This window comes from Corticium candelabrum, chromosome 15 (genome assembly GCF_963422355.1).
Source record: "Corticium candelabrum chromosome 15, ooCorCand1.1, whole genome shotgun sequence".
Taxonomy (NCBI): Eukaryota; Metazoa; Porifera; class Homoscleromorpha; order Homosclerophorida; family Plakinidae; genus Corticium; species Corticium candelabrum.
The window spans coordinates 1623494-1643892 of NC_085099.1; the positions used below are offsets into that span (position 1 = coordinate 1623494).

Here is a 20399-nt window from a genome sequence, read left to right on the forward strand (position 1 = left end):
CCATTGATATCTATTCAACTCAATGTGAAAATCCAAATAGGACACCTTTCCACCAAGCTACGTCAAGCCGTTTACGTATGTTTAGAACCATAATAGGGCTAATTACTTTGTTAGGCAAGGGCTTCTTCTGGAGGGTGTCTCGCCTACTTCCTTCAAACGTCCCACGTAGGACATCTCCCACTCACGTGCACGTCAGATCTCTTGTGCGCAACGAATAGTAAACAAATCTGCAGCAGCTTGGTTTACTTATTGCTGTCGATGCACACGAGCGATGTCCACTCAAAGAGGTAGCCACAAACTCACGCCGTCCAGGAAGTGGAGAGAAGCGCCGCCACCGGAGAAACTGCGGGCGCTCGAGTGCAGTTTCATTCTCGACGGAGTTGCTGTCAGCAGACAGGCAAACGAAGACGTTCATCGTACGAATCCGACTATTAATATCGGAATACCGCAGTACTACGGAGCAAAGGATAGACATGCCAGGACGTACGTGAGGTCTGCACCGGCAAGGACATCTCGGATCAGGGCGCAAAAGGTCATGCATAATATAATCCGTCTAATACGGTTTATGACATGTACACAAGCTGTACAGCGTTTGCATGGTCTGCTGCGCTGTAACTTTTACGTACGCAGTACATGTCAACTGACGTTATAATCTCAGAAGCCTGTGAAACCTGGTTTCCTCACAGTGCAAACTATTTGCCATTGTAGCGAGGACACAGAGAATTGCCCAATAAATGGGAAGACAACACACAAAGTGAATGTTAGTTAACACAACTCGCTAATTCTTGTCAATAACTATCTAACAGAAGTAAGAATCAAGAGTTCAAGGAGAGAGGAGAACAAACCAGGAAAAAGACAAGACACATACAATTAAATTGCCTACCATTTTGGCTGTCTAATTAACATTTATATTAATTTTTAGAGTTGATGGCTTATACATCAGCTGGTCTGCAAGCCTATAACACTAATTAATCTATTTAGGTTTCTAGTAATCGTAATTTTGTCTACTTGATTTTCTAGGCTATAGACTGTTCTATGATGGGCTCTGTGTACGACAAATTCACAAACAGATGCTCGTCTGCTCGATATCTTCGAGATAGGCTAACTCTGCACTCAGCAGGTAAATTAACTAGCATCACAGAAGCAGTATACAGTTGCAAGAAATATGTCTCAAATTTTCAGGTCACTCCTATAACGAATCCATTGCTGGTCATTCTACTGTTCCCGATCTTCCACCAATAATTGGCTACAACGGTCCACTAGGATACCGAAGGAACACTTTCTCTCTCCGCTACAAGCCATCTGACTTTGGTTTGCTGTGAAATCTTTCATTAGACTACATACATTCAGTGCATACTGTTGTCCTCACCATGATATATGGCATCTATGAGGTGTTCATACACCAGGCAGGCTAAGAACTTATCTAGTATCTTTTTCAGTCTATTTTGTGTTAACCCGATTATAGCTCTTCTGTACCGATCTTATGAATCCTTTCTATATGTCATACATACCCTACGTATAATGTTAGTTTAGTATAATAATACACACTATTATCTGCATATTAATAAAAGATAGAAAAAATCACATTGGCTACATCAGTTTATCTCAGGACTTGGAATAAGTGACTCACATTCTTCTGGATTATTCAGTTCAGGAGACAGTTGTGTGTGACAACACACAGGTGATGACACCAACTCGGCCTCTTGTGATCCTGTAATGCTATATTCACTTAATGAACTATCCGTTCTTTCTCGTCTCAGTCGCCGTATTACACAAAGTGTTACACAGAATAGAAACGAACTGAGTAGATACATTCCTGGATAAAGCACGAGCAGTGAGTCGTGTAGATCCCATCCAGGAAGTGAGCTAAGAGGTGCAACCAACACCACCATGTTTCCTCCCAACATATTTATGACAAACATATAGATAGCAACGGCGCTAGTCGATTTTCTTCTTTGTAGCTCCACCACAACAGTGAGACACACACCAATCCACATCTCACCAACAACATAAGACACCAGAAGACACACGAATGCACCAGTTGGATTTGAGATTGACAAGACACCAAATGCTAGAGGTGCAGCCACAAACTAAAAATTACAAAATAAGTAAACAAACACGTCCTCTTTCAGAGCCAGAAAGTCTTCATATACAAACAATCACCTGCCTGTCTGCCTATAGGTCTGACAGTGGCATGCATATGCAGACAAACTGTTTACAATACTGGACATTGCACTCGACAGTCTGTTCTCTCATTCTTTACTTTATGGTAATTAATTAATCATGTGTTGATATTTGATGCTCAGAGGATGTACACTGTCCCACCAGAGGTTGCAGATAATAGATACAGCAACTGAAGCATCAAGTACAGTGAGTAATGTTCAAGTGTAAACAGACACAATAAAGGTGCATGTTGTCTACCATATTTATCGTGACATTCACCAGAAGTGGTCCCAAACCACCTGCAGAGACATGTACCCACCTGACTGACAACCAGTACCATCATCCTTCCTGTATGACCATACAAGTTGGCTGCTCTGTCTGATAGGATGCCGCCTAGTAATGAGCCTATTGTTCCGCCTACTAGAGGTACCCAAGACATGTAGTGAGCAGAATTGGTGTCTCGATATTGAGTGAAGAAACTATCCACATTGTAGGCAAACACAAGACCAGCACCATTGCGAATTCCACCAGCAATGGACAAGAAGACAAGCGAAGGAGAAAGAAACAGCCTCAAGACACGACAAAGTTCTGATATTTGAGATGACACGCGTACTTGTCTCTACATACAACGAACACAACCAATGACCGACTGATCAACACTCATGTATCTTTCTAATATAAACAACTTTAAATATCCAGAGGTGCCCGTCTGGTGCTACGGCACTGCATGTAGCACCAAGCCAATTTTACAGTGCCAGAGCAGTGGCATGATACTAGAATGCTTTGGCACGCCCATTGCTGATTATCATGCACAGTGTAGTAGCTCTAAATCAATATGTCAAACAAAGAACGATTGATTCTTACTGGCCACGCAAAAGTAGGTCTGGTGACTCTAGTCCTGAGATGCAGACAATGACTGTCGTGTACATACTTTACCTACTTTACCAGTCATACATACATACATGCGTGGGAGTGTCCCACTAAGTCAAAATGTATACATGCAGTGCAAGTACGTTTTTGGCACTGCATTTGTAACACCAACCCTTTTGAACTCGGGCACCCCTGAATATCCATAAATTATGGATACAGAGATGACACAACAGTTCATTTAAATTTATTCATTCATTCAAATTCTTATAATTTCCAAGTTACAATGCTTTGGCTAAACCAATTGGCTGTTTTTCAGAAAGATAATATAAACAATGACCACATCTTTGCTACTACATCTTAGCATTGATAAGGCCACTGACAGTATAGTCTACAAAAGTAATAAATAAATAAATTAGTGACAAATAAATAAATTAGTGACAAATAAATAAATTAGTAATGTATATATATATATATATATATATATATATATATATTAATTTTTTTCAACATATATTTAACAAACTAATGGTGACCTAGTAGAGTCACCTTATTCTAGAACACCGTAATTGTAATTGAAAGAGTCAACGTCAAAAGCAACTAAAAGTAATTTTTCTAAAATCAACTTTGCATTGTATTGCCAAATCTGCGTGACAATTGCTCATGCAAGTTGCAAAGAGTTTTGCTAAGAGTTTGTCCATTAAGCAAAGATGATCATTTTGCAATAAATTTGATGACTTCCAGGCTGTGAGTTGACCATACTCCATAGGTTTCCACCACCATAGGGTAGAAAAGACTGCCTGCTGCTGTTACATTGTCATCGTGTCTGTTTGTCTTTTCTGATTCACTAAACTTGGCAGCTGCACCAGCTTCATTGCAGCATTGATTATTTGAGAAGGATTGAAGGAGTTCCTTATAGACACATCAAAGTACGCAGGTCTGCTCTGAGTAAAGTCGGGAGTGGTAAATGTCCCCGATCTGTCAAAGGACTGAGTTAAGCAACGCTGTTCACAGCGAGTACCAGAGTTTTCCTTGAGCATGCAGTGGTAACAAATGTCACAAAGAGCATCATGTCGTTTTAATTCTCAACGGACCACAACCGAGGGCATGATCACCATGTTCATCTAGCACATGATTACAGGTGCATCTGATTATGTTGGAAATATTTGGAAATATAGAGATTCCAAGACAAAGCCATAAAGCTATAACGAACTCCTGAGGGGTCATGGCTAAGCCAAGACTGCGGTTAGGAATTGCCCTCAACCAACTCCCTGAATGAAGAGATGATATGGTTGTAAGCCTTGCTTAATCTCTTAAGCTTATATCTATATACAGCTATGCTACAGCTTGGTATTGTAAAAGGCAAAAGCAATGGCACATCCAACACATTACCACTTAGTATGTCACTTACGTAGTTCCTGTCTCTTTCTTTCACTGTAAAGAAGAGAATAACGGCCAAGATGATGCCGGGCATACCAGCAACGCGAAATGCCCACCTCCATCCATCAACAAGAACAAGATACTTGAATGCAAAAGCCAAACTAAAGCCACCGTATATTCCCCAATTGAGTATGGCCATGGCAGAAGCACGAATTCTCTACAAATCAAATCAGACAAATACATGTGGCTAATACAGTACATGTACATACAACATTTAATATCAAACTACATACATTAAAGTCACTTTGAATCAATTACCTTTTCAAAATAATTCGATATGATGCTAACAGAGAATGGAGTGCAAACAGACTCACTGCACACAAGTAAGTACATATCAACTACAGCATGTAACACGTGAATCGCTTCTTACAATATTCCCAGAGACATTCTCAGTACGGCAAGCTCCCAATAAGCGTTCGTAAATCCCATTAAAAATGTCGCCAATGACCAGAGGAAGACAAAGAGTGCAAGCACTTTGGGTCTGTTAACACGTCCGACTTCGGCCACGATTCCCATCACAACAACAGCGAAGGAAAAGACGACAACGAACACAGGTCCTGCAAGCACTTGGTATTCAATACCTTGTCCATTATAGTCCCAGATACAACTCGAGTTGTACTCGATGCTTGTGCAACTAATACACAAAATAGAATAAGTTGCATTAAACCTATAAGTTTCAGACAATTAGCATGTTCGTTACAACAGATCTCAAGACATTATTCAGGGCCGTAAGAACCGGTCTGGTATAGCCGGACTCCTTTTTCTAAGGCCTAATTCAGAGCAGCAGGAACCATATATGCATGCAGTCTGGTCAGTCTGGTTTTGCCGGGTATAACTGTACCTTTCAAAAACTGGACCTTGGACAGTCGACAAGTGCCCGAAACTTCTAACTGAAACTATAGGTGACTAAATATCTAATATATTTATAGTTGAAACAAAGTAAATTCTAGTATCTTGAATTGCTACTTACGCTGCCCAGAGGACTGAGGTCATTGCGTAGCCCCCTATTACAGTAATTGTTGTAAATGAAGTAATTACCAAGAACCTGTTGTACAATAGATTATGTACCTAGTATGCTGGAAGACTGCTCTCTTGGAACTATTGAACCATACCCTCTTAGCTCGTGTTAGGCCGAACCACTTTTCAAATGCTTCCTACGAGCCTGTTATTAGCATATAAATTGTACTAATATTTGCTGCACTCAAACAGAAATAAAAACTACATTAGCCGTTTGATATCTACAATTTTAAAAAACTAAACTTTCTAAGTCATTTAACTGGCTGAGGCCTCCAATTGCATACTACCCTACTGCTCCTAATGTTTTTCGAGTAATAATGTGATCAAAGCATGTCTGTCTGTTTGTCTGTTGTCTGTATTTCTGTCTATAATCTTTTCAAAAATAATAAGATAACAGAAAAATGATATTTTGGTCTTAAAAATTGTCAATTGAATCAGTTTGAAAGAATAAATAAACAAATAATTAAATAAAAAATGACTAATATTGCACATGTAGACCTAAAAAATTAGGATTCGTAAAAACACTCTAATTTATTTTTGAGTCTCAAAATAGTTAGTCTTGAAAAATATTAGGAGCAGTAGGGTATTATTTTTATTGTTATCTCATTTCTCTCACATCATAACCCAAACACATACAAACACACAGTCACAACTACCTAAGTATCCTATGTACAAATCGGTTTTCTTTCAATTAAAACATTTCAGTATAACTTAGCCTCGTATGCACGCTACAAACACACTTAATTAATTGTTTAATTCATACAGTAAGCTATTATTAAATTTTTTAAGTCTCTAGCTAGAATAACTTTCACTTGCACTCTAGTCATCACTTCTTACTTCTCTTTTACTTTGATTTTTCTACATTGGATGGTGCTTGCGCCTAAATCTTTCTTTATGCACGATTGTTCTCCATAACGCAAACTCTTTGCAGACTCCTGAGCGGTGACTCCCAACACAAAGCGATCCATTTGATTCACCAGATAAACCATCATCAGAATAAACAGCACATACAACGAGTAGCAAGTCGCCAACTGCCATAACCGATAGAAACGCACACCCATTGACATACACCAGACAACGGGTAGCAGCTGTTGGAAATAGGAAGTCAGTCAAAACCCTCGTCACGTGATCTGGTTAACGCACTTTACACAAACCTCGCCTGTTTCGTCATTCGTCCATGGTGAGTCAGTCTGGTTTCTTTCTCCGTTGTCGAGCCGTCTAGCGTTTGTTCTGATAGGCTTCGGCTATAGTGGCGGGATTGAGCATTGCCGCTGCAGCATTTGGAGGTTTGTTTGAGTGGAGAAACGTGCCTTCATAGTTTGGTTTACTATAGTTCGCGTTTTGTAGCTCGACTGGCGCTTCAAGCGTACAGAAGAGTACAAGGATCATCTTTGAAGTTTTCAAAACCATTGGTACCGTCTTCAAACATTAGAAATTTTACTACCTTGGTCATAGTGGTGAAGTGACGTGCACACAGACAGAAAGATAGACTCGTACCCAGTCCTCCTCCTCGCGCGCTCCACGTGTTTTGGCACGTGCTTTTTTGTGTCCGTAAGTTTTAGTGTTCATTGTTTTTTGGCCCAATGGTCTTGTTGTTTGTGTCTTGTGTCTGGACTTTTAGGTTTTCGTGTACCTGTAGTGTATTTGCTGCTATTGTATGTAGTTGGAGTAAATGATCCTTGACAGACAGCCAGACAGACAGACAGAGACACAGACAGTGAATTCCAATAGTTGGTCAAATTCTTTGTTGTCGTGTCATGTCAAGTCAGCTAGACAAGCAGGTGGGCATACAGTAGTATTGATTCACCAGCAGGAAATGACACCAGAAGAAAAGAGGGACAAAATTTATGATAACTTTAGTAGATTAGTCCAACAGTTGTGTATTTGTGCAGCTCACCAGTTTCTATCGAGGAGGCTTTGCACCAAAAATGACGAAACGAGAAGCAGGACAAATATTGGGAATAAGGTATATGCTGTGTGTGTGTGTGTGTGTGTGTGTGTGTGTGTGTGTGTGTGTGTGTGTGGTGTGTGTGGGGGGCGGTGGAGCAGATGGTAGAGCGTTGGTGATGACATCCGGGATCTTGTATTCCGTGATGAGGGTTGAAAGTTTGATCTTGGTGGAGGCGACACTGTCGCAGTGTCCTTGAGCAAGAAACTCACCCACACTTGCTTCTCTCGACTCAGGAGTATAAATGAGTACCTGGTCATTGACTGGGGTGGACATGACCGCTGGCTTGGCAGCAACATCATGCAGCAGACAGGTACTTGTGGGCCTTGGTGTCCAGTCCCAGAGCTGCGCCATTGTCAGTGCCCCTGGATGACTCTGGCCAAGCTCCAGGTGGATTGTAGTGCTGGCTCCAAGACTCCACGTAGCGCATGGAGGCCCTGTCTCTAGAGGCAGGGGGAGCTATCTCCCGCAACTGACCTTAAGGTTGATGTGGAGGGCTTAACATATGTCCATTTGTGTGTGTGTGTGTGTGTGTGTGTGTGTGTGTGTGTGTGTGTGTGTGTGTGTGTGTGTGTCCATGTGTAATACATACTTTCCTAATACTAATTTGTCTAGCCCATCCTCTCCATCCAACAAGGTCCGAGAAGCTCATAAACGAATCATGCTACTGAATCATCCTGACAGAGGTACATGTCCATACCATACCCATTACATCAATCCCACCCTGTCACACTAATTACCAAAACAATATATAGTGGCAATTTATCAACAACTTACCAAACCACTAACAGACGTGTGTTTACAGGCGGATCACCCTATATGGCATCTAAGATCAATGAAGCGAAAGATTACCTGGAGTCCAAGAGATGACGTCACCCCAGAGACCTGCAGTGTACATACTTGAGGCTAACGAACTTAGCTCATTGTATAAACAGTCAGTAGATTGTGCATGCCTGTGGTTAGGTATTGTTTTTTGATAGTCATATGATGGCAGTCATGTGATAGTCGATTGTGACGATTGCTGTAGAGTTCACATTGCAAGAGAAGTGCACGTGACTTGAGAGATTGTCTTTGCATCTAACCTCACCACCTCGTTATCAATTCCGATAGCCAGACGGACAGCCACTGTCATGCAGATTAACTCGGGTGTACAAAAAGTCTCATTGCGTGGTGGCCCTCGATCTAGACATCGTCCTGTGTTGAAACACCACGTGACTGCAAAGTGAGTCTTCCGGTCGGACCAATCAGCGACCGGCAGCGCATAAGTCCCCGCCCTCCTTTACTAGCCGGCGTTTCCTGTTCAGACTATAGATCGTTACCGGTTGGTGTAGAAAGTTCGCAGTCGCGCCACGAGTTGAGGATTCAAGTGTAAACATAGGCTATGCGGATATGCAAGACGCAGTGAGTGAGCGTGGCACTGCTTTAGCACGTTGTTACATCGCTTATCGACTGGAACGAGAAGGTTTGCGGTCCGAATACTACAAAACAGATCGTACACTCATGACGACTGAAGTTTTCGAGCGAATATGTGCGCTGGCGGACGAGGTAGAGTACCGCTATGTGATTAGCTTCGACGAGTTGTACATGGACAGTCGGATGGATGCAGAGAAGTTTGATGTGGTCGCGCGCGAGCTGTTCGGTTCGGGTGAGTGAAAATGTCGTGCATGGATAGATAGATAACGAGGCTGTCTTCATCCGTGGAATGATGTTGAATCAATTTGCGGACGGTGAGCGAGACATTTGTGGAATGTTAGTAGTTTGGGCATACAACTGGACAAGGTTGCCTACAGATTGACTCATAGCAAGACATGCGAGTGACAATTGATGGCACACTCTACTGATACTATTCAATTTTCGGTCTCGATTCAAAAACTATTAAGTCAATTGTAGTTCTTCTGGTGACCTAGACAGGAATGTTTGGGATGCATATTGTAAATGCTAACAGCATAGGATGTGGATACGCATGTTACCAGGTGAACACAGGTGGAGTGCGTGCTCCTGTCTGCACACCATGTGGTTACAGAGATAATATTATGTTGAAAGGACACATTCTGAATGGTTGATTTTGTCTGTTCAGTGTGATCGATGACATAAACTTGTCCAAAGGGACTTGTCCCTACTACTTTCAGTTTCCTGTAGAGAAATAGTGGGAAAACAGTAGCCAGATTGTATGACCCCGACTCACCAGGGGTGAGAGACACATTATTAGCAAATTCCTATTGTATTTCCGTGATCTCGAGGGATTTCCCATAGTCAAACTATTCCTAACCATCACATATTTCCCTTTATTACCAGAGTTGCCAACCAGGAATACTGAAAATGCGTGAGATCTCAGATTTTCATCAGTACTTTATATCTACATATAGGTGTGGCCACAAAACTAATACCTAAATATCTAAAAAAATAACACATAGTGTGTCAATGCGCATTAGACAATAATTATCTAGCAAGTACTGACAGAATTAGAATTTCTGCTAGTAACGATAAACCAATATAGTTTAGGCATGCAGTAAATCAGTCTAGCGTAATCAGCCCCTCCCTCTTTCAGACTTCCTGATGACGTCCGAAAGTTGAAAAGGAGTAGGGAAATTATGGATGTGGGAAATTATGGATGTGCTGACTAGTACAGTACTAGAATTGGCTGAATATGTTTGACAGCTTCAGAACTAGACTTGCCTGGGGTTGGTTATTCGTAATGATCGATCACTTTACGGCAGTCTCGTCAGGTTTTAGATTTCTATCAGACACTACAGATTTTTACGTGAATCTATGGTGTACCTACAGTTTCACTGTACACGTGTGCCTAGATCTTCCAGCAATCTAAAAGTTGCATGAGATCTGGGTTCCTTGCATGTGAGCGTGTGACCTGAAGGAACTTGCGCGAGACTCACGCAAGTTGCGTGTGAGTTGGCAACTCTGTATTACACTGTCACTGTCACCTATAGAACGAGCTGTTAGTGAGAGTGCAACATGCCAAGAAACTTGCTTGTCTTCGGATGTATTTGCATTCTGCACTAGCTGCTACTGAAATTTTTATCTAATATTATGGTCCTGACTACATGAGCGCATGTGTGGAGGCGGAGCCAGTTGAGTTGGTCATATGTCACGTGACCACATTACTGTACCTAGCATTTCACACCTCGAGTAACTAGATATTCAAGCTATGTTTACATGGGGCCAGCTAAATTATGTCCTGGGCTTGACCCTGGCTCGTAGCCTGGGCCTGGTCCTGTTTTGTGTTCACACGTCCATAGCCACCATCAGCATCTCAGCTAGATGCGTAGGGTCTGAAATGCAAGTCAATCGCAGCGTGGTCTGTAAACCATGGCATGACGCAGAAGCGTAGATCTACTATCGATTGACGAAGAGGTGATGGCTCTTATGAACCAGCTCGATGGCATGACTTAAAAAGCATAGTTCACGATCTTCCGCCATGAATAACTGCCTGCGTGTGCTAATCAATAATGGGCAAAGCTATAACATGACCGGGGGCCTGACCCGCCTTTCGAAAGTGAGTCGTGCCCGTAGACCCGGGGGCCCATCTCGACCTGAATAATTGTATGTAAACACATGGTCCCGGGTTTGGCCCGGGTCCCGTAACGTTGTAACTAGGGCTTTAGTTGCAAACTATGTGTCATTGAGGTGAATATAATGACGTATTGAAGTTTACATATTTTGGTTCTTGTAGGTATTCGGTGGGGCAGAGTGATGGCTTTGTTTGCGTATGTTGGTGCGATGGCCATTCAATGCAAAGAGAGGAGGCAGGACAACATTCTTAGACAGATCGGATTGTGGATGGACACACTAATTCAAAAGCAGCTGAGTAGTTGGGTCAAACAGCAACCCAGGCAATGGGTGAGTTCATTTTGCGACGCTAATACTGGAGATGTTAGGAAGGGCATGCAGGTTTGTCTACCAACCAACAGATATAAGGCAGTAAGGTCCAAGCATGTCTTTATATCCGTGTATATACTATGGCTCAAGTAATATTGGCATAGCGACTAGTGGCAGTCTGTACTAACCCTCTGTGCTATACAATATGTCCCAAGCCTGTGTATGTGTGTGTGTGTGTGTGTGTGTGTGTGTGCGTGCGCGCGCGTGTGTGGGCGTGCACATGCACCACGTGCAGGCACATGCACACACTGTCACATGCATGCACATATCACACATTTAAACAGTTACTGTGTCATAAGGTAGATAAGGACCCTAAAGATTGGTACTCGAAGCTTCCAAGCTTTGCAAAACAAGGATGTGTGACATCACACAACTGTGTATCCATCGTCTGCTATTATCACATTTCCATGTACATCATAACTAGTGATGCTAAACATGTCGCCCACCCTATGGCCACTGACTCTGAACAGCTACCTTCATGGAGCTGGAAACAGTGTCTCTGTTCACACTTCCACAATCAGATTGAAACGGTGGCAAAGCAATTGGGCAACTGCCATTCGATAGAATCGACGTCCTATTCTTTCTTCTGTGGTAGCTATCTCATGCTAGAAATTCTTTTCTCTGTCATTTCCGGGATGCAAACAAACTAGATAACAGTCTCATCTACATTATCCCTTTCTAAGATGGAAAACGTGTGTACCTACACCCTTTGTGTACTCAATCAGAGCCACAGCTGCTCGTGAGTAGTTTTATCCGCTATTTAGACTGACCATAAAGGCCTATATAATTAGCATTTTATGCCATTATAGTTGCATTTGGGGGGAGGGGGGGGGGGTGGACCGCCGCTCGGGCTCGACTCCATTTGTATTACGAACTGACCTATTGTGACTCATGCTAGTTAGCCATGCATTCATAGTACATGGATGGCTCCATTGAAGCCAATAGTAACTGTACAAATGTTAGAGACTAACTTCTTTGTCCAAAAACATCACTTTCTACATATTAAATCCTTACCGACATATTTCTGTTTTGATCGCATGACTGTCCAATACAACTTGGTGTTTGTCCACAATAGAACTGAAGATCACGACCGAGAAGCCCATCCCAGTAGTAGAGGACACCAGAGTTTGCGTGACGGGCACACACACACTGTTGGTCTTGTCTGTCAACTGCAGCCATCTACACGAAGTACATCAACATCAAACAAGTTGAAACTGAACTATACACTGTCTGTTGAACAGACCGAGCAAGCGGTTATGCTTAAGCTTACCGCATGACAGCAGGAATGAACTGAACACAAGCCACCAAGACTAGTTTCACTGGCAGATATCAGCACGGTGCAAGATGATTGGCTAACACAAGCGGCGTCACCTCCCACATCCAGACAGTGGTGTTAGTCATTCTCTTCGACTCACACCCAAACACACAGTCAATAGTTGCACTCTATACGATCCTGGTGTTCGTACGGGTACATGGTCGTTTGCCACGTACTTACGTTGCAGCTTCCGCAGCCGATTCTGTCTGGAAGTGCAGCTAATCATTAGAGTATCTGGCCCAATGTGGTAGCAGATGGGTCGAGTGACAGCTGTTGATTTTACATGATGGCACAAGCTGTTCGGTTGGATGTCCTCAATATAATTAACAGCCTGCCAATGGGTCACACTCTTTAATTGAATAACGGACACAATAAAGGAGGACAACCCTATGTGTCAATATATTCATGATGTTTTTATGTAATGAAGTTGTACGACTGGACATGCATCTATACTAATTAATTAAACTTGCCATGTTGGGTCGTTAATTCAAAATTTTTTGTAATTTTTTTATTTTAGGATAGCATTGTTGATCACTACAGAGCATCGCCGTATGGGAATGTTCACTGGGCTGCAAAGCTGTTATTAGTTGTAGTTGTGCTGTGTGCACTTGCTGTTTTTGTAGCCGCTATGCAGGCAGTGAACCCAAGTGGCTTGTAGGAGCTAAAATAGATGCTAAGTCAATAGGCTAAGCGTGCTCCGTGTGTTTGCTGCTGTTCATGTGTCTGATGAGACTAAGGCGTAGATCACATGTATAATGAACACAATGCAAAGCATGCAGTTCTATGATTTTGGTGACTGGTAAACACAAATTTCGTTTTGTGTTGTACCATCCACGTTCATACTGGCTAATAGATTTGAATAAACAAATGGCGTTTTACACACTCGCGTGTATGTGCATAGCTAGCAAGATGTCATGCATGACACGAAGCATGAAAGCGTGTTTCGGTGGGTCGTATGTTTTTCCAAGTACCGACTGTAATAGAAATGGGTGTGATCGGGGTTGATGGTTAGCTATGATTCGTTGATGTTTTTGAGGTACAGAAGCTATGCCAGCTGTTCATGAGTTTGTGTAGTGTGTACCAATGCCAAGCTCATACACATCAAACGTGAGTTGTTCAACGTTTGTGAAATAGTGACTCATGTTTACGACTGCTTCAGAATTCATCGATCTTTATACAACTTTTTAACAAGATAAATGTAGTTCTGTATCTTTCTTACATCAGGCCATCTACTTCTAAAGCCACGTTCACACTAGACTTCAGAACCATGCCAGGTACAGTAGAAATTGATGTAGATGACTGAAATTGGTATCAAAACGAGACCTTCATCAAATATTTTAGTAAAGTACTGGCAATCTTGCAAGAAATTTATCTGGTCTGGCTCGGTTCTGGAGTTGCTAGTGTGAATGCAGTATAACTCCATAACATGCAACGTCTTTAAAAAATTTTTCTATTGCCAATCGACAGGCACGTCGATTCAACCAAATCTGAAGTCGCAGGCTTTGTCTATTGCAAATGTGTTTTTGAGTAACATGGACACCAGCCATTCACACATCAAAATATCATAAAAGAAAAAAGTAGTTAAATCTATATCTGCTGCCAGTCAATGCATGCAGTTGTAGCGTACTAGCCTCGTCCCCAGGTGTTCGCCTCACTCTTCCCTACAGTGCTCGCGTGTCACATGACTAGACTGATGTCACAGAGTCCTGTACTGAGGAGCTGGGGAATGCCTGGGGGACGAGGCTAGTAGCGTACTTCACTAATAGTCATGCTGTCCTTGTTCAAGCTGGACAGTTTGTCTGTTATTAATCAAACAGATTTAGGTTTCCTGAAAGTTTTGAGCAACTACTCCAAGTAACAGGACAGCCTCTAAGTATTCAAAACTGTTTTAATTAATTAATTAAACACCAACACAGCAGAGGTTCATAAAGGATAGATCTGTCTGACCATGGAAGAAGCAGTTTGTATAATCTCGGCAGAACTACAGTCAATTGGCTTAGAAACTAAACATCATATCATAAGTGCAGTACTAGTACAAGATTGATTCACGGATGATGCAAGAAATGAATGAATAACATGTGGGTATTTGTGCTGGCACCATCAGTGTGCGAACTAAACATGCAGCCTGATAGCACCATCAGTGTGTGAACTAAACATGCAGCCTGATACTAAATAAAGTTTTGGCGGCCACAGTGTGCATACCTCTTTTACTTACTGTTGATCCTCCGCATCCTCTACCCACGCAAGAACAATGACATGACTCGGAAGTGACGTCACCATTTGAGTCTGCTAGATGTCTCACAACTTCAATCGTGTTCACAACGTTGTTGGAGCACGTTTGACTACCGACTGAACTTCATACCGAAACCTGCAACTGTAAATTGCGAAATGCAATAATACGAAAATTCCCAGCATGCCAGTGATGCAAACGCACAGAAACAATTGTCAATACTCACCTACTGTCATCTTAGTGGTTACTAAAAATTTGTTGGAAAGCAAAGCCCGAGTAGACGCTTTGATGAGTTAGACATACTGGGGCCCCGGATGTTAAACGTAAGTCACGTGCCGTTTGCTTGATAATCACGTGCCTTGGACGTATGGACAGGACAGTACAGTGAGTGTACACAGTACGTATACTTGATCATGAATTTTGCAAACCAGTAAGTAAACTCACAAATAAAATTAAATCATTGCGATTTGATACAGACTTCAAAGCAAAGTGACACTAACTATGTGGTCAGCATGTATATTCAACTTTTTTTGTTTTTACAATTTTACCAATATGCTCCCTAAATTCATAAATAAATTAGTAAATTAAATGTTTTAAGCTAAACATACATTACTAAGTATAAACTTAATTTTACATCCTTAAACTTTGTATTAATTAATTATGCATATGCCTTTATGTATACAATATTTTAGGTACCTTCCAAGGTACAGTTTATGATAGTATTAGATTCTAGTGACAGAGCAGGTAGAACAAGGTATTAGTAAATATCAATGCACAACAATATCTGCTAGAAACTCTTTGAAATACCATGCACTTGTTAGAGTTCATCCTTTGCCTGTTTCTCAATCGCTACAGTCGATGCCTCCGTATCACTGAAATACGAATGATCTTTAGTGTAGTGAGTTGGATAAATCAGCAGTGGATCGACCGAGAAAGCTTGCACATTACGATGCTCAAACTTACCTTTCCAATCATCTCTAAACAATGCAGATATTGTATTTAAATATTGATTTAATTAATAAAGTTTGTGATACCGTGGATGCTGGTCAAACATGAGAGATAAGTATTCATCAACAGCCATCATTTTCGAAAGAGGTTTTGCCTGAATCAACTTCCTTGCACCGGATTTTGACAGCATGTATGCCAAAGTCCAGTAGGAGTATCCCGGTTGTACTAATAATGTCATTTCTTTCACAGCTGGTTCACTGACATCATTAAGCCGCTTTCGACCAAGGTAACTGCAATGCAATAATCGATCAATACAGTAGAAACAATAGACTATTTTGATGTATGTTTGCATACATAAGATCCCAATCGAGATTTTTGTCTTTGATGTCGTCTACCAAATGCTCAAGGTTTGTTCTGAAATAACTTTCAAAATGAAGATCGTCTTCCAACACCAAAATTTCGTTAAATCCATTTGCGAGTACCTAAACATATCACCAAACACCCATAAATGACAGACTCCGATATGATTTTATGTTGCCAAGATGGTAATATATTTGGCTAGACTGTCTGTCTGCCTATCTTTAGTTATTGAACTACAAAATCACAAAACATGCTACAGTTGAAGTTCAAATACACGATTTCATGAAATCTCGTGAATGCTGCTCTGAATATGCCTTTGTCATAATGTTCTTTGGCTGGTAGTGTACAGTATTACTGTCTCTCTGTCTGTCTATCTGTCATTCTGTCTGTCTGTCTGTCTGTCTGTCTATCTGTTCGTCTGTCTGTCTATCTGTCTGTCTGTCTGTTCATTTGTCTGTTTGTCTGTCTGCCTCCCTGTCTGTCTGCTTAACTAATGCTTCATACATCAGCCCAAATCTTGAAATGACTAAGGAAACAGCCAATTTCTCCCATTGTCAAAGGCCTGTCGTTTATAGGATCAGAATAACCGTCTAGCATCTGAATTCCAAAGTCCTTTAAATCCTGTTTTGTCAAATTCCTGCAACAGATATTGATCATCCTCAACCTCTACTAAAAACAAAACTCCATCACCTGCCATCAACTGCGTCAGCAAATTCATACTCGATTCCCAAATAATCAAGAACAGACGTCATCCTCAATCGTCTGCTTGTCCTTCGTGGTAAGTTTATTAGATAGATCTACAATAACATATAACATTGCTACACACAAAGGCAACACGTTGCCAAACAACATAGACTATGGTACCTTGTCAAAGCTAAACTTCGTCTTCTGTGGCTTAGTGTATGGGAGGTGTTCACTTCGAATTACTGGACCATCTGCACTCAGCTCATTGATAAAGAAAGTCTCAGTTTTATCTTGCTCATTTTGCAGTGATGAGTATTCGCCACTAGTCCATGGCATTCGCATAAACACTTCTGTATTTAATACAAATAATTTCATTCCTACAAACAAAATCAAATCCTGTTAGTAATTGACAACAAGCACTAATTCTGACATATGACAGAAATATTCACACACACACACACACACACACACACACACACACACACACACACACACACACACACACACACACACACGAGCACCACACCTGCTTTTCTTGCTTGATAGGCAAACACCAACAGATCATCAAACCCAAGGTTATACTCGTTACCAGTAATGTAAGTCAGCTTCTCAGATCCAGGAAACCGCATGTCAATTAAATATGTTGAATGAATCATGGGCACTTCAAAGCAGCCCAAGCGCTCACGATATAAGGTTGGAAAGTAGTCCTCAGTTCTACGGTAATACCCCTAAATATAATACACCAATTTACGTGTACCACCAGCCCAAAATTAATTGATACAATTTCTATACGTTTTCATCAACTCCACACCAGAAGTTTGAATTAGCTGATCGGACAGGAGGGTCCATCATTGGTGCAACAACTGGTCTACAAAGAGATTGAATACACTCGTCACTATACATACTAAAAATTACCCGCATCAATACTTCTGTTGAGCAATCAGTTGCGACAGCATGTCTGGGTTGACAATAATGTTGTCCATATCGATATACTATAGACACATAATAAAAACAATAATATTTATTTCTATCGCATCTCACACAGTAATGCAGTAAGCTCAAACTTTACCAATTGATATTGTGCATGTGTACAAGTTTAATATTAATTAATTAGGACAGTACATATAAATGAAGAACCACTAGAGTACTAAGCCCTCAGCTGCTACAACTGATTTTTACAGCAACAGCATGAAACACATACTAATTAATTAACACCAGAAATATGATCACATTGCCTAGCATGCTAATGCATGCATATGCTAGGGTTACAGTACTGTACTACTACTGTACTGTTGTGGATAGACAGACCAACAATGGCTGATTGGAATGAGCGCATGCGCACATTAATATCTCTGGTAGCAATCTCAAGTGCCAGTCAATGTATCCAGCCCCTTCTCACCCTCTTCCTTTTTAATTAGCAGGCACCAGAAGGTGTGCAGCTGTTTCCTAACCTAAACCAGCAACAGAGGGCTTCAATTGGCCGGTCATTCTACTGTTACCCAAGCGCATGCGCGCTTTGGGTTTCCAATTTTGTTGTGTGGCTTTACTTAAATCTGGTGCAAGCTAACAACACCCATTGTCTGCCTGTGTGTCTGTCTGGCATCTGTCTAGAATATGCCTCTTTACTAGACACCAACTGATCAAGTCACGATGCAGTGTCTTGTCTGTCTGTCTCTAGACTCTCCAGTTGCCGTTTTCCTAGCGCACTAATTTCCAAATGCAAAACAGATCTCTCACCAGTACATAATCAACATCAATCTCACGAGCGAACTTCAACGCCTCGTCCTTCAACCTCAACAAATGCTCAAACCGTTCACGCGGCCAGTCTCTACCACTGCCCACATACACGACATCCAGCGAGTGCACAAAGTCAACGTGTCGATACATCGCCCGCACAGAATCGCTCCAGTTGGCCAACAAGCTGCCCGTCTCATCGTCGTTGTGATCAGTCCGTATCCTTTGTGCGTGAAACAATTAGTGGTCATTAGCACGTAGAAACAGAGACCACATACAACAATCTACAAAAAATGCTCATTCTGACCAGATAGAAATACGATCTTTGCGATATGTTAAACGTTCGAAATAGCCGAGAAAATACGGCAATGCGTGAGCTTTGTTTCTAGCCAGAAAGACGACTAAAACGGAAGGCTCGAGGTCTTCGTCTTGTGAAGACTTTGTGACATCATTCGAGGTTGTTAGGGCGAAGACTAGAGCAGAGAGGACGAAAAGCGAGAGCATCGAGAGGAAACAAACGAATCGAACGGCGCTAAACAACTAAAGAGGTGCGAACGACCCTCGAGGTTGTTACTGTCACACGCATTTTATTAGATTAGCCTCGGAGTTCAGAACAATATTTTAACAGCTATGATATCACTGACTACATGTACGTACACGTACTAGTATTTCAATACAGTGTGTGTGTGTGTGTGTGTGTGTGTGTGTGTGTGTGTGTGTGTGTGTGTGTGTGTGTGTGTGTGTGTGTGTGTGTCAAGGTGTGTGTGTGTGTGTGTGTGTGTGTGTGTGTGTGTGTGTGTGTGTGTGTCAAGGTGTGTGTGTGTGTGTGTGTGTGTGTGTGTGTGTGTGTGTGTGTGTGTGTGTGTGTCAAGGTGTGTGTGTCAAGGTGTGTGTGTCAAGGTGTGTGTGTCAAGGTGTGTGTGTGTGTGTGTGTGTGTGTGTGTGTGTGTGTGTGTGTGTGTGTGTGTATGTGTGTGTCAAGGTGTGTGTGTCAAGGTGTGTGTGTGTGTGTGTGTGTGTGTGTGTGTGTGTGTGTGTGTCAAGGTGTGTGTGTGTGTGTGTGTGTGTGTGTGTGTGTGTGTGTGTGTCAAGGTGTGTGTGTGTGTGTGTCAAGGTGTGTGTGTGTGTGTGTGTGTGTGTGTGTGTGTGTGTGTGTGTGTGTCAAGGTGTGTGTGTGTGTGTGTGTGTGTGTGTGTGTGTGTGTGTGTGTGTGTGTGTCAAGGTGTGTGTGTGTGTGTGTGTGTGTGTGTGTGTGTCAAGGTGTGTGTGTGTGTGTGTGTGTGTGTGTGTGTGTGTGTGTGTGTCAAGGTGTGTGTGTGTGTGTGTGTGTGTGTGTGTGTGTGTGTGTCAAGGTGTGTCAAGGTGTGTGTGTGTGTGTGTGTCAAGGTGTGTCAAGGTGTGTGTGTGTGTGTGTGTGTGTGTGTGTGTGTGTGTGTGTATGTGTGTGTCAAGGTGTGTGTGTCAAGGTGTGTGTGTGTGTGTGTGTGTGTGTGTGTGTGTGTGTCAAGGTGTGTGTGTGTGTGTCAAGGTGTGTGTGTGTGTGTGTCAAGGTGTGTGTGTGTGTGTGTGTGTGTGTGTGTGTCAAGGTGTGTGTGTGTGTGTGTGTGTGTGTGTGTGTGTGTCAAGGTGTGTGTGTGTGTGTGTGTGTGTGTGTGTGTGTGTGTGTGTGTGTGTGTCAAGGTGTGTGTGTGTGTGTGTGTGTGTGTGTGTGTGTGTGTGTGTGTGTCAAGGTGTGTCAAGGTGTGTGTGTGTGTGTGTGTGTGTGTCAAGGTGTGTCAAGGTGTGTGTGTGTGTGTGTG

The 20399-nt window shown here is 42.0% G+C and overlaps 5 protein-coding genes and 1 long non-coding RNA gene across 6 annotated transcripts; 3 read left to right on the plus strand and 3 right to left on the minus strand.

Moving 5' to 3' along the window:
• The first annotated feature begins 194 nt into the window (after positions 1-194).
• LOC134191122 (sperm microtubule associated protein 1-like) lies at positions 195-1584 on the plus strand. The gene is made up of 3 exons (XM_062659694.1): positions 195-532; positions 1021-1120; positions 1183-1584. Exons 1-3 carry the CDS (start codon positions 272-274, stop codon positions 1320-1322), a joined length of 501 nt encoding a protein of 166 aa, XP_062515678.1. The 5' UTR covers positions 195-271; the 3' UTR covers positions 1323-1584.
• On the minus strand, positions 1583-6714 carry LOC134191121 (uncharacterized). The gene is made up of 7 exons (XM_062659693.1): positions 6642-6714; positions 6325-6575; positions 4841-5104; positions 4729-4783; positions 4442-4627; positions 2483-2782; positions 1583-2090 (listed from the first exon to the last, which is right to left on the minus strand). The coding sequence occupies exons 2-7, from the start codon at positions 6552-6554 to the stop codon at positions 1596-1598; spliced, it is 1530 nt and encodes a 509-aa protein (XP_062515677.1). The 5' UTR covers positions 6555-6575; positions 6642-6714; the 3' UTR covers positions 1583-1595.
• LOC134191123 (mitochondrial import inner membrane translocase subunit TIM14-like) lies at positions 6633-8496 on the plus strand. Its single transcript, XM_062659695.1, has 6 exons — positions 6633-6667; positions 6725-6773; positions 6835-6899; positions 7380-7453; positions 8051-8121; positions 8241-8496. The coding sequence occupies exons 1-6, from the start codon at positions 6665-6667 to the stop codon at positions 8303-8305; spliced, it is 327 nt and encodes a 108-aa protein (XP_062515679.1). The 5' UTR covers positions 6633-6664; the 3' UTR covers positions 8306-8496.
• Positions 8497-8730: 234 nt separating this feature from the next.
• LOC134191039 (apoptosis regulator Bcl-2-like) lies at positions 8731-13526 on the plus strand. The gene is made up of 3 exons (XM_062659598.1): positions 8731-9080; positions 11124-11290; positions 13162-13526. Exons 1-3 carry the CDS (start codon positions 8825-8827, stop codon positions 13300-13302), a joined length of 564 nt encoding a protein of 187 aa, XP_062515582.1. The 5' UTR covers positions 8731-8824; the 3' UTR covers positions 13303-13526.
• LOC134191040 (uncharacterized) lies at positions 12829-15173 on the minus strand. The gene is made up of 3 exons (XR_009971711.1): positions 15101-15173; positions 14847-15018; positions 12829-12975 (listed from the first exon to the last, which is right to left on the minus strand). It is a non-coding gene; the product is annotated as an uncharacterized LOC134191040 (long non-coding RNA).
• A 387-nt stretch (positions 15174-15560) lies between these two features.
• LOC134190838 (procollagen galactosyltransferase 1-like) lies at positions 15561-19130 on the minus strand. Its single transcript, XM_062659362.1, has 11 exons — positions 18908-19130; positions 18604-18823; positions 17794-17858; positions 17659-17734; positions 17393-17594; positions 17047-17243; positions 16873-16979; positions 16687-16819; positions 16177-16304; positions 15909-16112; positions 15561-15851 (listed from the first exon to the last, which is right to left on the minus strand). The coding sequence occupies exons 1-11, from the start codon at positions 19102-19104 to the stop codon at positions 15692-15694; spliced, it is 1689 nt and encodes a 562-aa protein (XP_062515346.1). The 5' UTR covers positions 19105-19130; the 3' UTR covers positions 15561-15691.
• Positions 19131-20399: the final 1269 nt, after the last annotated feature.

Excerpts from the sequence above, each read along its gene's own strand:
- LOC134191121 (XM_062659693.1), bottom strand. The coding sequence starts at position 6,554 with ATGTCAATGGGTGTGCGTTTCTATCGGTTATGGCAGTTGGCGACTTGC. Across the intron at positions 4,784-4,840 it reads AGAATGTCTCTGGGAATATT|TGAGTCTGTTTGCACTCCAT; the intron begins GTAAGAAGCGAT and ends ACTTGTGTGCAG. Across the intron at positions 4,628-4,728 it reads TATCGAATTATTTTGAAAAG|AGAATTCGTGCTTCTGCCAT; the intron begins GTAATTGATTCA and ends TTTGATTTGTAG.
- LOC134191123 (XM_062659695.1), top strand. Across the intron at positions 7,454-8,050 it reads GGACAAATATTGGGAATAAG|CCCATCCTCTCCATCCAACA; the intron begins GTATATGCTGTG and ends TAATTTGTCTAG. Across the intron at positions 8,122-8,240 it reads ACTGAATCATCCTGACAGAG|GCGGATCACCCTATATGGCA; the intron begins GTACATGTCCAT and ends GTGTGTTTACAG.
- LOC134190838 (XM_062659362.1), bottom strand. The coding sequence starts at position 19,104 with ATGCTCTCGCTTTTCGTCCTCTCTGCTCTAGTCTTCGCCCTAACAACC. Across the intron at positions 17,859-18,603 it reads TTGATGTTGATTATGTACTG|TATATCGATATGGACAACAT; the intron begins GTGAGAGATCTG and ends ATGTGTCTATAG. Across the intron at positions 16,820-16,872 it reads GCTGACGCAGTTGATGGCAG|GAATTTGACAAAACAGGATT; the intron begins GTGATGGAGTTT and ends TATCTGTTGCAG.
- LOC134191122 (XM_062659694.1), top strand. The coding sequence starts at position 272 with ATGTCCACTCAAAGAGGTAGCCACAAACTCACGCCGTCCAGGAAGTGG. Across the intron at positions 533-1,020 it reads CTCGGATCAGGGCGCAAAAG|GCTATAGACTGTTCTATGAT; the intron begins GTCATGCATAAT and ends TTGATTTTCTAG. Across the intron at positions 1,121-1,182 it reads GCTAACTCTGCACTCAGCAG|GTCACTCCTATAACGAATCC; the intron begins GTAAATTAACTA and ends TCAAATTTTCAG.
- LOC134191039 (XM_062659598.1), top strand. The coding sequence starts at position 8,825 with ATGCAAGACGCAGTGAGTGAGCGTGGCACTGCTTTAGCACGTTGTTAC. Across the intron at positions 9,081-11,123 it reads GCGCGAGCTGTTCGGTTCGG|GTATTCGGTGGGGCAGAGTG; the intron begins GTGAGTGAAAAT and ends TGGTTCTTGTAG. Across the intron at positions 11,291-13,161 it reads AACAGCAACCCAGGCAATGG|GATAGCATTGTTGATCACTA; the intron begins GTGAGTTCATTT and ends TTTTTATTTTAG.